We start from the raw sequence: 15,807 nt of genomic DNA on the forward strand, positions 1-15,807 counted from the left end.
ACAAGCACAGTCTGGCCACAGACAGAAGCTGTGAGAGGGTAGCGCATGATCAGTGCAGACAGAATCTTTGGAGAATTTAGCTGCCAAACACTAACATGTCTCTACTGAGCATGTGCACACTGCAATTTTTCAGAGCCTTATAACTTGGCCAGATTTAGGCAAATTTTTACAGGGATGCTTGACACCAAGGTGCTCCCAACTTGCGAAATTTCAAGTCCCTGTTCTGAAGCATGGAGGCATTAGAGAGTCTCAACCAAACAGTTGTAAGATTTTATTTTTTTTAACCAGGGAAAAAGAACATTTCTCCCTGACCTTGTTCTCAGAAATGGCTGAGTTATTTTAGGTGAAACTTTAAAAAAATAAAATAAAAATTCAGCCTTAGGCAGACATCCTGCCTGGCAAATTTTATCAGCCCAAATGGTTTATGTTTGGCAAAATTACTGGCAAATGAAAAGTGTTGGGTAGCTATAGGTGTTGCTACCTGCCCTGCCTTTAGTTAAAGCAAACTCCAATTGTCTTTTACTAAACCAGCAGAGGATGTCTACTCTCACAACACTTGAAACATTGTTTGCATGGAATTTTTCTCTACCTTCAGGGTGAAAGATTTTCTCTGGGAACATAAGTTTCTCTAATGCAGACTTAACAGTACTTTGTACTGCTATAACACCTTCCACAGAAGGCTCACAAAGCATTTTACAAACATTAATTCTCACAAAATCCCTGTGATTGGCCTGATGGGGAAATGCACAGAAAATTTAGATGGATTTGCCCAAAGTCTTGGAGTAAAATTTTCAAAAGCACCTGAATGACCTAGGAACCTAAATCCCATTTTGAAAAAAAAGTGAGTTAGGCACTTAGGAGCCTAAGTCACTTCTGGAAATCGGACTTTTGAAAATATCCCCATGATCCATTAAACAATTAATTTTCATAAATGCCACAAATCCTTCTTGGGTGCCCAAAATCAGAAAAACAAGAGGTCTGGCTTGGTGACTATAGCGTTTGAGGTATATCTGTAAGTTGTCTTGTCAATTATGCAGTGTGTCTTCTAGTACATGATATGCATAAAAGGACTATAAGCAGTAGGGTGGTTGTTTTTTTTTTAAAATAGGCCTTACTTTGTCAGACTGTAGCACACAGCCCGCAGGGGATCATGGTCCTTCCGTCTGATGTTGTTGACCACCATGATATCAAGTTCTTCTCGAGCAAATCTCAGCTGTGTTTCTGTAACACTGTAACTGGCTGACTCCCGTGCACAATCTTCAATATTATGAGCTTCATCTAAAATGACGACTTGGTCTTTTAAGTTAATCTCCATCTGCAAAAGACAACAATTGTCCAGTAAAATGAGTAAACAACAGTCAGTAGGTTCATGTTTAAAAAAAAATATCTGTCCGAACTGCATCACTTGTGCAAGCAATGAAAAGTGATTTTTTCAGAGCTTGACAGAATTTCTGCAGCATAGAAACTACCTAGGTTTTTCACAAAACTGAAACCTGGTGCCAGCATAAGTGACAGAATTTGGTCCTTACCTGTAAATACTATGGGGGCAGGGGGTTTGTAAAATGTATTTTTATGGTACTGTATAATTAATAGCAAAAAGGACACACAGGTTGAAATGTGTTGGTTTTTTTTAATGAAATAAAAGTATTTTCACTTTTTACACCTTCCCTAAGCCCCCATGTCCACTTTTTGTAGTTACGCCATCCTAGAAGTTTCTCTTCTGTTGTTGTGTAAAAAATCCACACAACTGATTAGCTACAATGGAAAAAACAGTGAAACTGACTATTACCAGAGGTACTGTCATATGCACAAAATAAGGAAATTGCAAAAGAAAGAAAAGAAAAATATTCTTTAATCTCTTTAATTTAGATGTTACTTGTAACACTAGGAAGTATTCAGACAGGAACGTGGTTTTAAGTTGACCATGTGCCTTTATCACATTCTTTATTCATCTCGCTTTAACTTCAGTCTGTGCAACAAACAAAATCTAGGGCTTGTCTACTCTTACAACACTGCAGAGGCACCACTATAATACTTAGTAAAGACACTGCTTAGGCCGACAGGAGAGTTTCTCCCTTCAGCATAGATATCCACCTTCCCAACAGTCGGTAGCAAGGTCGATGGGAGAAACCCTTCTCTCAACATAGCACTGTTAAGCCAAGGGTAGGGTCGGCATAACTATGTCACATCAGGGTGTGGATTTTCCTGAGCGATGTAATTATACCGACATAAGTTCCTAGTTTAGACCAAGCCCTACTTACAAATATACTTACACTCTCTCTTATTTGTGGGTCCAGCAGGTAGTTGTAAGGACAAAATACAATATCCGCCCCCACCATGAGTTCTCGAGCTGCAAAATAGGCACATGCACGTAGCTTCTTTCCCAGGCTTACTAGATCTTCTATGTCCCAAGCCTGACACTTCTTACGTGCAAACTGTAGAGCATGATGTTCACTAAGTTTATGGACACCATGGTAGTAAACACAGGACCCGCCCTAAAAGGAAATATGTGGGAGTTTGAAAACAAAATATTGTACTAGGAACAATGATGCACATGAACTTACATTTTTTTGTAAAACAAAAAACAAAACCAAAAAACCCTTATTCTGTAATTGTTTACTTCAACTCAATCACTGAGGTATTTTTAAAAGCGCTTGTTATTTTTTGATTTTAACAACAACAAATATAATGGCAGAAACGAAGCAGGCAAATATGACAGGACCTATAACCTATTATACATAAATCTGTAAGGTACATTTCAGAGTTTTGTCCCAGTGAACCGAAAGAAATTTTTAATCTATTTTACAAATAGCAACCTGGCAGTGGAAGAGGGTGGGATGGATTCTAAATCACGAGCAATTAATAAATAAATCCAAATACATATGGTTAATTCAACCAGGAAGGATAGAAAATAAAATAATATGGCACATTCACATCCACCCACCAATATATCCACTTTCTTATATCATCAAGTTACCAACCAGAAATGTCTAGCGAATTTAAATCACATTAGAATCCACCTGAGCTTGTGCTAATAGCTCAGGAGGGTGTTCATGTTTAACAATAAAAGCAAATAATACTAGTTCTGCTCATTGCTTTGACAGCAGTCCTTCCACTGGTGTTCAAGTACATCATTCTGAGGTTGGTTTGGGTTTATTTATTGTTTTTTTCCTGGAGGGGTAGGAGAGAAATTGGACAGGCAAATCTTAATTTATGGGTTGGAGATATACCCTGGAATTCCAGGGAGGAGTGGAGAATTTTAAAATTTTAACACTGGTTAACACTGGTGTCCCTAAGGTATAACTAAACAACTATTATTTCTCTGTTCTAGTCTGTCTGAGTACAGTTTTTTTTTTTTAACTATAAAATTAGTTGCTGTGAATTCTATCTTTTCTTTGATGAACTTTTAAGTAAACAAACCACCAAGAAGAGAATAAATCCCTGGAAATATATACTTTAGACTAGAGGCAATTAAGGCTGCCTAGTCATATGAAGATTGATAACATGAACAGGAAAGCCCATCCCTTTTTAACAGTGTAACACAACCCTAAGGGGCAGATTGTCAGTTGAAATGTTATCACACTTAGTGTCTTTTCGCTCACAAATTGTCAGTTATCTGCTTATCAGCTCACTTCTGTAATATAGTCTTGGTTAACACAGACACCCTAAAGTGACAGTGTAATTGGCTCTCATTACCACTACTATTTACCCTTAGAGCTTGGGAGCATAAAAAGCAAATGCTCACTTATACTTGATGAATACAAAATAAACCTGAAGCCCCAACAAGAGGATAAAACAGAAACTAGGTACAGTATGACCATATATCCTTCAAAACAATTTGCCAACAACAAAAGCTGTTCCTATCAGCCTCAATAGTTTTCTACAGTCTGAGTCATACATTGGAAACCAGCAAAAACCTTTTACTGGATGTACATACTCACAATTATTAAAACCTTTAATTTGCTTATAAACACACACTATTTTTGGCATATAATGACTCCCAACTAATCTTCCTACATTTATGATCAATGTATGTGTGGTGCTGATATATTTTAAAAGTGACCAACAAAGAAAAAAAAAAGTGTGTGGGCCCTTTTTAGCTTCCTTACAGGGAATAGAGGCAGCTGGAAAAAATTTTCTACTTGCCTTACAACTATCAGTATCAAGGTTTTGCTGCAGGACTTCTTGAAGGACTAGAAAACTAGAATAAGAGTTGCTCAGCTCACAACTGAAGGAACAGGGAATAAGGGAAGGATTGAAACCTGCACAAAGAGCTTTTCTCTTAAGTATTTGTCTAGCAAAAACAGGGAAGTCAAGACCTGATATTTTAAATGCGAAAACAAGCAGAAATACACTACTTTTTGGAACATTCATTTCAGAACTTTTATATACACTATGAAGCAGCAAAAGACGGGCAATTTTGTTAGGCTTTGCAGATTATCTGTAAATAAATAAATTCTGCTGTGCTTTTGCAGTCTAGTTTTATTTATTTCTTTTAAGTGCAGGCTGCAAAAGTGGAAAGGAAACAACTCTGAAATGGCAAGCAGAAATCCTAAATTTGGTTAACCAAGATGATGATGAACAAATTATGTTATCAATAACACTTATTATCATAGGGTGAGCAAGCACGGTGTATCTCTGCTAGCATCATTAGCAGATTATTTGTTCCAGATTTGTGGTGGGTTATCCACATGAGAAAAGGCTCTAAATTACTACTTACATAACCCAGTTAATTAAGTCCTTAAACTCTTAATTTTGAGCCAGTAAACAGTTTGTTGCAACTAGAGAATTATTACAATAATTTTACCCCCATGCATTCTAATCATCTTCAATGCCCAGATACGCTCAATAAAATAAAATAAAAGAAAAGAATAAGCAGAGAGAAATCAGGCCTGAATGGATTATTTAATTTAATTTAAAAAATAAGTTTTGAGAAAGCAAAGGTTATTGCAATTACAATTAAGCTCCCGAATTAAAACTATAATCATATATTGTCATAATCTATTACGCTTTTTACATTTTGATGCTGTGGACCAAGATTTACTAAAGATTAATGGTCTAATGCAAAATGAATTAGAAGTTACAAAAGAGCTTCCAACCAGTGTGCCATTAAGAAGTTAGAATGTTACTCAATCCAGCTGCTCGGGCAGCTAAATCTTTCATTAATATTTTTTAATGAATACTCATTTTCTGAAACAAAACTACTCACATTTTTTCCTTCCAGCAAGTCCGCGCATTTTTCATTCCTGTTACTACTTCTGGATACCACTGGATGAACACAGGTATGATCCCGGCTAGAAAGAATCGTCATACGGACACTGGAGTACACTGTCCTCTGCAGCTCTCTAGTAATCTGAGCTATTTGCTTGTGTGTTCGAGTTCCAAAAAATATTTTGGGGATGTGTGGCTTTCCTCCATTTTCCTTCCTCTTTGCATTACTAACATTTTTACCATTTTCTTTTGCAGAAGAACAGGAACACTGTGTGCAGGGGCCAGGAGACTGTAACCAAAACACAGAAAGTTTATTAGGACATTACAACTGCAAACTGCTTATACCAAATCTCCATATTGACCACTGAGAGTTTTCCTCTAGGGTGGTTCAAAACTTCCCATTAATTAATCTATCAAACTTTGAATAGTGGACTCAAGTTAAAAGTATACACAAAACATTACAAAATCTCAAAATAATTTCTAAGAGGGTCTCCAGGTAATTTTAAAAAAAAAGTTATCATAGAAAAGAGAGTATCTCTCAAGTAAAAAAACATTAAGTGATTACCAAATTCTCCATCTGCTCTTTTCTTTATATATTCTTTGCCAGTCATTATAATATTTTCCAGATTAATATGCCATTGCTTTGATGGAAATTAAAATGTTACCATCAAAATCAACATACGAAATTTAGTAGCAAAGTTGATGCATGTCCTTGGTTATACCTTCTATTAATTTTACATATAGAAAGTTTTACTGGTACTGCTCACTGTCTCTCCAGGATTTAAACAAACCACATTGTGGTTAAACTCAAGTGCTATGCCAGTAAAATAACATTATTTTGTACATGACATTTTAATTTGTTTATTCCTTTGTGCCAGAAAAGAAAAAGAATTTTAAACTAATTTTTACAATGCACAAGGAAAGTTTTTCTACTTTAGATTCATTTTCTGCCATCAAGCATGGCCAATTACCTCTAATTTACCTGTGACAAATTATTACAATGAAAAAAGCCAGGACAGTTTAGTAGCAAGTTATGCAGGACGCCTAGAGTTAGGAGTTCCCAGGCCTTAAGGACTGAGTAAAAGCATGTTATACAAGAGACACAAGCTGTCTTCAAACCAGATGGCAGCCTTTGTTTCATAGCAGACAAATGAAGAAAAAGTGAGAAACATTAATGTGGGGGAAAAGGATTGTTTATTATGTTTCTTAATTTGAACAAAGTACTTATATACTGACTGCCAGCTAAAGGAAATTACTTTTCCATTGAGGGCTTGATCCTATAAGGTGCTGAGCACTCTGGCCTCAATCCAGTAAAGCACTTAAGCATGTGAATAGTGCAACTGAAGTCAGAGAGACTTCTCGTATACATAAATGTAAGCATGTGCTTAAGAGCTTTGCTGGATCAGGACACGACTCTGCAGCACCTTGTAGGATCAAGACCTGACTGGGCAACCAAATTAAAACTAATACTGAAAACTTTCTTTTAATATTGTTTCATCTGCAAATCAAATTTCACTAAATTGGCTTCAAAGCATATGCTCCACTAGTAAGACACTCATCATGGTGTTATGCCATTAGTCAATTCTAGTGAATACTCTCATTTTGTCTTAAGAGTTTCATAATTCTTAACTAACAGAACTGATCCAGGAAAAATATTTGGAATAGCAGGACAACTGGGCTTTTTTTCCACTCTAATTACTTTGTCACAGAGAAACTCATCCTCCTCAATCTCTTCCACAATAAAAACTATTGGGAAGACTAATAATTAGTATGTATGTAGATGATACAAAGAAAATGTTAAGAGATCTGTAAGAAGAGTATCTTGTCTGTACAAGCACATGCAATAGTGAAAAACTGATCAGCTCGCCTTAACAGCGTAAAATAGTTTGCACTTCGTTTTTAGTTTGATGGCGCAAGTAGCAACAAAATGTACTTGACAGCTGAAATTTTTTCCCCCTACTTTTAATTGATTATCCTTCATAATCAAATGCTAAGTCATGGAATGTGTTACACCACAATACTGGGGATCAAGCTGTCTCTTAGCCTCCACTCTGTGGAAAAGCAAGTTCAAATTACCCTGAGTCCCACTCAACCTTGTCCGCCATTAAATATTACAATACATGATAGAATGGATGTAAATGTGACCCTTCTGGAGCTGTCACTCACTGGGATAAAAGGTTCACTGATGTGCCAAATAAACAGGCCGTCAAAGCAGATAAAGTTACAGCCATGCTGGAATTGTTACATTCCCCTCTCAGGTTGCCAGTAACAGCAGATTTCATTACGGTGTGCTGCCACATTAAATAGCCAGTTCCAAATATCCTGCCTTCTATATTGAATAATTACTTATTCACTGAAAGGATAAAAAGAAGAGAGTTATGAATGGGACTCTTGTCAGCAGTGAAGCAGGAAACAGCTGACATGTGGTGTATGTTACATATGCGACAATATCCGACTCAGTTTATACTCTCAGAAAATTGGAATGCAAATTATATCGTGATATTTTGATCTATATTCTATTTTGGTCTTTGAAATAATGATATTTATAACATACTAAGAAAATTAATGTAAATAAGCTGCAGAATCAGTTTACTTTTGCCTACTGTGCAAGCCTTTTTGCCCATATCTATCCCCTTTCATTTGAATTCATTTTTTCCCCCTCAGAGATGATGCAATACCATCAATCCTTTATGGGAGGATAATGTGAGGCCTAAACATTTACTTTACTAAATGTAAATTTTAGAGTAATTTAGACCAGTGCACCAACAATTTCCCAAAGCACAGTAACATTTGCTGTCCTATACTGTACTTATACAATCAAGATGATTGGAAAATGCAATTCAAATTCTTTATGTACAACACCAACAGTTATAAGTCCTTCTACCGTACTTTGGGGAAAAAAATAAAATTCAAATAAGCTTTTTATTAAAAAGTTTTAAAAAGGTAAAATTAAAACCATAATGCCTGCATGTGTGTGGGGTATATATAAATTACAGGTTTTTTACGGGTGACCTTAAAGTTTTTCTTAAAAAGAGTGAAATTGGCATAATACTGGCTTTAAGAAGCACTTCACTCACTATTGCAGCTTTAAAATGTTACCTTTTACTAAAAAATAAAATAAAATAAAATAAATAAAAAATCAACATCAGGAAAGCTGTAAACTCAGGCCAATTTTATAGTAACCAGTAAAAGTATATAACTGCTATGCAGTAGTCATAACATTTCTGAAAACCACAGACGCCATCAGCCAAAGGGGGCGGGGGGGAACACTTTAAAGAGGTGCCTGTATAACAAAAAAAAAAAAACAACAAAAAACCCCACACATTAAGAAGGCTCTTATTTGAGAAGGTGAGACCTTTATTTGCATTAAACTGGAGTTTCACACTTTCAAATGTTCTTTCTCTGTTAGAAATTTTTGGGGAAAGATCTTTCAGATATACAGTATACAATATAATTGAAAGTGCCTATCGGTTAGGCATTGACACATGAGGAAGCACTTCATAAAACAATTAAGTTTCGGGTTTCCATGAGTTGCGTGACAAGTGGCTTAAAGTAAACAGCAGACAGGATCAATCAGTAAAGAGGATTGTCTGTTTTAGGCAAGCTATTCCCCAACCCTGCTTGAGTACAATTAATTTATGACCCAGCTGCATGTAGCCACATAATTTCATGGTTTAATGGGTTATTTTTACGTTTATTTTCTAAAAACACATTTTTGAGTAAAAAAAACCTCAGCCCCTCTAAAGCTTAACAATTAAAAAAGGATATTACTGTTCAACTAGTTCAGGCCCTCAAAATTTGCTTTCATTGAGGAAGGTAAGTTTCGGGCAAAATTCCTGGAGGAAGCATTGCATGTGTGCTGCAAGCGCATACACACTCTTTATATTTAAAAGTAAATTATTTTGGGGTCCTCAGCAATAAATGCTTATATTTCAGTTGCAAAGGACCCAAACAAGCCTTTAAAAATAAAGAGAATCTAAATGTCATCATAGGATTTATCTTCCTTAAAAAAGTTAGTGTTTGGGACTTCAGCAGGCTAGATTTCTAGTAGACCACAAAGTAGTGTCCATTTTATGACTTAAAACACAGTAAAATAGTCCCAAACTGACAAATATCTCTGGAAATCCAACATAAAGAAGGAATAATTAAGGCAACAGGATGGTTAAAGCAGCAACTTCTCTCCCATGCTACCCTACATCTTGCAATACTCAGTCATGCAAATTTCTGCAGAGATTTTCTTGTTTAAAAAAAAAAAAGTTGAATTAGATATGAAATAGTTGAGCTTTTAAACATTTTCATAAGTGACCCTTTGGGTTCTGCATTTCTGTACCAGAAGCTATTTATATAATTGCAGTTGTGACATAGTGTAATTTATGACATTGTAGTCTTCCATTACTGTAGAAAGAGGAAAAAAAAGTCCTAGTTACTTTTCACTGTAAGAGGTATTTACTGTATAGTTGGGGAGTACTGCAGTAAAAATTATAAATCTGCATTTCAGGAAGGAGAGGAGCTTGCCAAGCTACAACAAAAGTATCTGTCATATTCCCTTTCAGGGCAACTGAGAAATAGTGAGGAAAGAAAGTTAACTTGTATACTAAAACTTATTTTACTAACAGCCCAAATTTGATAACCTTCAGGACCCAAGTTTGTTAACCACAAGGACCATGTTTTTCTCTGTATTTGGCAGTAAGTTGAAGAACGAGACTTCTGTGGTAGAATTTTTGTTATATTAATATTGCTGCTACAACAATGTTCTTGAGTTTTTTTATAAATTATTTTATTTTGCTTGTAAACCCCCTGGGATAGGGAGCACATCTGCATCTGAACAGTCTGGTACACCATACGTGCTCAATAAATATCTTTCGCCTGCATTTCCCAAATTATATAGTACCTATTTTGGGTTTTAAATCTTTTTATTGAAAGAATTCCTAGATACACACAAAGATAGTAACTGGGAAAAACAAGTTAAATTGTTGGGATAAAGAAAAACTTTATCTACATTATCATTTTATAACTCATTAAAATATTTAGAATTAGAGGAACATACTTTTTTTAAGGAAAGATGAAGGGCAATACCTAATTTATTCATAAGGCCCTGTTCCACGGTATGAAAACAGCCAAGTTTACCCAGAGATGTTAAATATGATTGTGCTCCATCTGTTACACTGCTTGGCCCAGAGAGCCAAACTATGATACCTGGTTTAAAAATACCAAGTGATTTAATCCTGGTAGAAAATACTGGCTTAAGCAAGGAAGTTTTAAAATAACTGGTTATAACACAGTTTGGCTCTATCCACACTGAGCTAAAAAATAGTTGAGCTAACAACTGTTTACACCATCTATGGTTAAATTTTATCATTTTCACTGTCGAATTTAGCAAGATACTAAGGGAATGGACATTTACATGGATAACAAGAATTTCCAAAATTATAGTAGTTAATGCTTAAAAATGTTTGCAAGAGATATACAATCCTCATGCTTCAGGGCTTAAACCAATTTTTAACTATTAGGAGGTGGGATGAGACTTTCAGGGAATGAGAGGGAATTACTGAATATCTACCTCCTGCAGGTCTCTTGCACCTTCCTTAGAAGCATCTGATGCTAACCACTGTTAGACACATGATACTGGACAGGATGACTGAGTCTGATCCAGTTTGGCAATTCCTTTGTTCCTAGCTAGAGGGACTCAAAATAAACCACCTTTCCAAATCAATACTTAGATAATAAATAATGCAAATGTCAGATACATACACACATACACTGAGAACGTCCACAACATCCAGCTTCCTCTTGGGGTGTCAATTATAAAGGTCTGCACAGCCTTGCCTGAGGCTTTTAGGATTTCATTTAATTGTATCCATTTGTGTTCTTCTTCCACCCATGATATTATGTGAGTAATATCACCCAGCCCCTCCCCCCAGACACACTGTGTTCTTTCACTACCTTCTCTTCTCCACATTTTTGCTCCTCCATTTCTAGAACTGAGTAACTCTGATACTCAGGAGGTGGATCTCATGGTCTCCTGCTCTCTTTTTGCTGCTCTTGGAAGCTGTTCTCCTCCTCCATCTGCCTCAGCTTAGTGCTGAGGCTCAGCTTCTGGCACTTCTCCTCCTGCAACCACTCCTGAGCATCCAGAGGCTGTGATTCAGTCTTTCGCTGACTTGAGTGATGTGCTTTCTGATCAGTTCAGAAGGCCTGTGACATTGTTTCGCTTGCACTGATGTCTGGTAACTTTCCTAGCCAGCTCACTCCACACTCTTACAGTCAACTTATTTTACCTGCAGATCTTGGCGCTGGACTTCTACTTTCTTGGACTTGAACTCAGAGTCCTCTTTGCATTGATGAAGTATCTTCACCTCACTGAACAGCTCTCTGCCTGCTCACTCTCCAGAGCCTGCTTTGCCTTCTCAAAGTTTGCTGTCACTCACTTGGTGTGTTCCAGCTGTTCTGCCAGCTCCTTCATAGCTTGTAGCTGCCTCTCTCTTATCGCCTGGGTTTGTGCCTCATGGGTCTTTGTCTCATCATTCAGGGTCTTCTTCACGAAAGACATTTTCTGTTCCCACTTTAATGTGAGTTCCCACTCTGGAGCAGTGGAGTCTACTGTGTCTTCTAGCTCCATTCCCAGTACTTTCAGCTTTTTCCTCAGCTCCTGCTTCCGGGTTTTTGCTTTGTTCCTATGTACTCGCTCAAGGTGTCCTTGATGTTCATTAATCTGAGATTCCAGTTTACAGATATTTTTTCTGGGCCATGTTCTTCTGGCTTTCTTCCTCTTACATCTTAATCACGGCTGCTTGCATTTCCTCTTCCTTCTGGGCCAGCTGTCTTTTAAGTTCTCCAACATGAGTTTGCAGCTCAGCTATCTAGTCATACGGATGGCTGGAGTCTTCCCCAAGCTTCCTGCAAGTTATCCCCAAGTCCAGCCGCTGTTCTTGTGATACAGGTGTTCTTCCACATCTGTGATCATGATCTTGTGTTTGTTCTTGAATTTAATGTGGTTCTTAGATTTCTCCTGATAATCTGGGGCCACCTTCTCCAACTGCAGCTTATTTTCCTTGCCTTTTCCTTTGTATTTGTGCCAATTATGTGCACTGGCAGTGATGTGGATCAGCTCCTGGTGGCCTTATTCCTGAAATAGGAGTTTTAAATCCAAAAGATGGGCGTCTTTCACTTATAGAAGCCTCCTCATCTTTCCAAGGATGATCTCTACTTGCTTGCTTCATTCTTGCTACTCAGCCAGCCACTCTGGGCTGCATGTGTCCTATCATCCAGTTTCTGCCAGAGTGCTTTCATCTGGTTGTGTAGTTTGTCAAGGTGGTTGGTGCTCACATCAGGGGTTTGGTTATCAGCATGTTCCTGAGCTTCCAAAACCCGTGAAACAAGTTCTACCCTTTCTCTGTCATCCCCACTCAAGGAATCCCTCTGTCACTCAGAGCATCTCAATGGGCTTTTCTCCCTTGTGTCTTGTTTGTTTCCTGTAAAAAAAACCTGTACATTCCCCAAGTTCTCTCCGCAAAGGCTGAGACTAGACTCTGTCTCTCTCCCTCAGGAAAAGTTAAATTGGAAACTCAACTGACCTCCCATCTCTAAGCTGATATCCACAAAGCAGTTTCCTTGGCTAGTCCAAGTTTCCCTATCACTGGGAAGCCTGGCTTCCCCAGAGTAACAGTCCCACTTCTGAGAGTTAGAGATTTTTGGGGGGCAGTGTCTTTTTGTGCGCCTCATTTTCTACAACAAAAAGAAATTATTCCTGGGGCTTGCTTTTCCTTCATCCAAAGGAATGAAGGGGTTGTGTAGGGGTCAGTGCTAGATCCAGTACTAGTTAATATTTTCATTAATGACTTGGATAATAGAGTGGAGTGTGTGTTTATAAAATTTGCAGATGACACCAAGCTGGAAGGGGTTGCAAACACTTTAGAGGACTGGATTAGAATTCAAAATGACTGTGACAAACTGGAGAATTGGTCTGAATTCAACAAGATGAAATTCAATAAAGATAAGTGCAAAGTACTACACTTAAGGAGAAATCAAATGCACAACTACAAAATGGGGAATAACTGGCTAGATGATAGTACTGCTGTAAAGGATCTGGGGGTTATAGTGGACCACAAACCAAATATGAGTCAACAGTTGCAAAAGAAGGGTAATATCATTCTGCTGTGTATTAACAGGAGTATTGTATGCAAGACCTGAGAGGTAATTGTCCCACTCTACTCAGCACTGGTGAAGCCTCCGCTTGGAGTATTGTGTTCAATTCTAGGTGCCACACATTAGGAAAAATGTGGACAAATTGGAGAGTCCAGAGGAGAGCAACAAATATCAAAACCTGACCTAGGAGGAAAAGTTAAAAAAACACTGGGAACATTTAGTCTTGAGAAAAGAAGACTGAAGGGAGACCTGATAACACTCCTAAAATATATGTTATAAAGAGGATGGGGATCAACTGTTCTCCATGCCAACTGAAGACAGGACAGGAAATAATGGGCTTAATCTACAGCAAGGGAGATTTAGGTTAGATATTAGGAAAAGCTCTCCTACTATTAAGGGTAGTTAATTTCTGAAAGAGGCTTCCAAGGGAGGTTGTGGAATCCCGATCAATGGAGGTTTTTAAGAACAGGGTGGATAAACACTTGTCAGGGATAGTCTAGGTTTATTTGGTCCTGCCTCAGTGCAGGGGGCTGGACTTGATGACCTCTTAAAGTCCCTTCCAACCCTGCATTTCTGAGATTCTATGAATAATAAAAGAAGAGTCAAATGCACTGAGAGAGTAAAGTGTAAAATAAGGTTAAACAAACACTGAGGCTATGATCTTTGAAGCACAGAGATAAGAGGACTTCTTGATATCTTCTTCTATATTTCATTGGGTACAAAGCCACCTGAATGATACAGTGGTGAATACCTGTTGTGTGAAATCTCACACAAGCACACCCTAGTAAGATATCAGAAGTGACATTACTAGAGCTTTTCAGCTATTCTTTTTTAAAACTCTTTTAAAAGGAGTAGTATTCTGCTGCTACAGTCTCTTGATTAAACTGCACAAAGCAGCTGTTTATCCACTCACAGTAACCAGCAGGTGAACCCGATTCAATATTTATCACAGGCTTTCACAGATCACTGCTAACCAAGCAAACGTTTTAATTAAGCTGGAACTTGCTTCAAAGAGCTCATTCAAGATGTCAATCAGCGGGTAAGGGATCAGATACGGTGTCAGGTGAGAGTGTGTAATACAAATCCACAACTTTCTTCATCCCATTGCTGTAAATTAGCCTGCTTTAGAGTCTGGACTCTGATTGTAACAGACTGCCAGTCTCCTGGAATGTGTAACTGAAGTCACTCAAACTCTATTGTGAAGGTTGTAAGCAATATGTTAAACTGCAGTGGGCTAGCACATTAAGACAGATTCTTTTCACAGTTGTTTTTTGATACCCCAAGTGTTTGTTACACTACTCTCCATTTACTGTTTACTTTTTTACCTAGTGTAAATGGGGATTCCTTAACACAGCTGCCCCAGTTTCTCAAAGTCAATGCTTCTGCATAATTAACCAAGAGAGTACAACAAGGGTATAATTTCTCATCTAGATTTATACTAGAACTGCACTGTTTTGTAAGAATCCCCAGTTCAAGAAAAAACATGGGTTCCCAGGCTCAAAGACGCTAAAGACAGTCAATTGCTTTGGACAGGAAGGGCCCGGCCTTCATTATGTCTACAGACATTCCCTTGATACAGAATTGGAAGGTGCTTCTCACTAGTTCTCTCATATTGATTATAGGCAATAAATGGTGCTCAAAAGCTAAACACAGTAAATAGTATAAAACTGAATGGTTTAATTAATCATGCCTATGAGGGCAGCACCATAGTACACTGTTTGTATCTATTTTCCTGAAATAAACGAAAATAAAGATCAACACATCAGAGTTATTGACAAATAAAATGTCAGTCTTAAAAAAGATGTTAAAGTAATTAATAAATAAATAAAGAATTTATAAAATAATTAATAATTATTTAAAATAATTATTATTTATTATTATTAAAAATAAAGTAATTAATAAATATATAAAGAATTTGGAATATAAATGAGAGAAACAAAAAATAAAGTGTAATATATTTTCCTCAAAAGTGACTTAACTATTATAACTATTGTAAACTAGTTCATTTAATCAAAACACTACTAGTATCACAAGAGCATGTGTTTACCTTGTATTAATGTCCAACAGGGCTTATAAAAATTAAGGCTGTCAAGCGATTAAAAAATATTAATCATGATTAATCATGCGATTAAAAAAATTAATCATACAATAGAATACCATTTATTTAAATATTTTGGATGTTTTCTACATTTATATATTAATTTCAATTACAACACAGAATACAAAGTGTACAGTGCTCACTTTACATTTATTTTTTATTACAAATATTTGCACTGTAAAAAAACAAAAGAAATAGTATATTTCAATTCACTTAATGAAAGTTCTGTAACGGAATCTCTTTATAATGAACGTTGAACTTACAAATGTAGAATTATGTACAAAACATAACTGCATTCAAAATAAAACAATGTAAAACTTAAGAACCTACAAATCCACTCAGTCCTACTTCAG

The 15,807-nt window shown here is 36.8% G+C and overlaps 1 protein-coding gene across 19 annotated transcripts in view; it reads right to left on the minus strand.

Moving 5' to 3' along the window:
• Positions 1-15,807, minus strand: part of BRIP1 (BRCA1 interacting protein C-terminal helicase 1) — a 232,857-nt gene that overhangs the window by 192,483 nt on the left and 24,567 nt on the right. For all 19 annotated transcript variants that reach the window (XM_039507814.1, XM_039507813.1, XM_039507812.1 and 16 more), the window contains exons 7-9: positions 5,210-5,500; positions 2,274-2,495; positions 1,116-1,315 (exon numbers count right to left, since the gene is read on the minus strand). In XM_039507814.1, the coding sequence (XP_039363748.1) occupies positions 1,116-1,315; positions 2,274-2,495; positions 5,210-5,500 (713 nt within the window). The remainder of the gene's footprint in view (positions 1-1,115; positions 1,316-2,273; positions 2,496-5,209; positions 5,501-15,807) is intronic.

This window comes from Mauremys reevesii, linkage group 20 (assembly GCF_016161935.1).
Source record: "Mauremys reevesii isolate NIE-2019 linkage group 20, ASM1616193v1, whole genome shotgun sequence".
Classification (NCBI taxonomy): domain Eukaryota; kingdom Metazoa; phylum Chordata; order Testudines; family Geoemydidae; genus Mauremys; species Mauremys reevesii.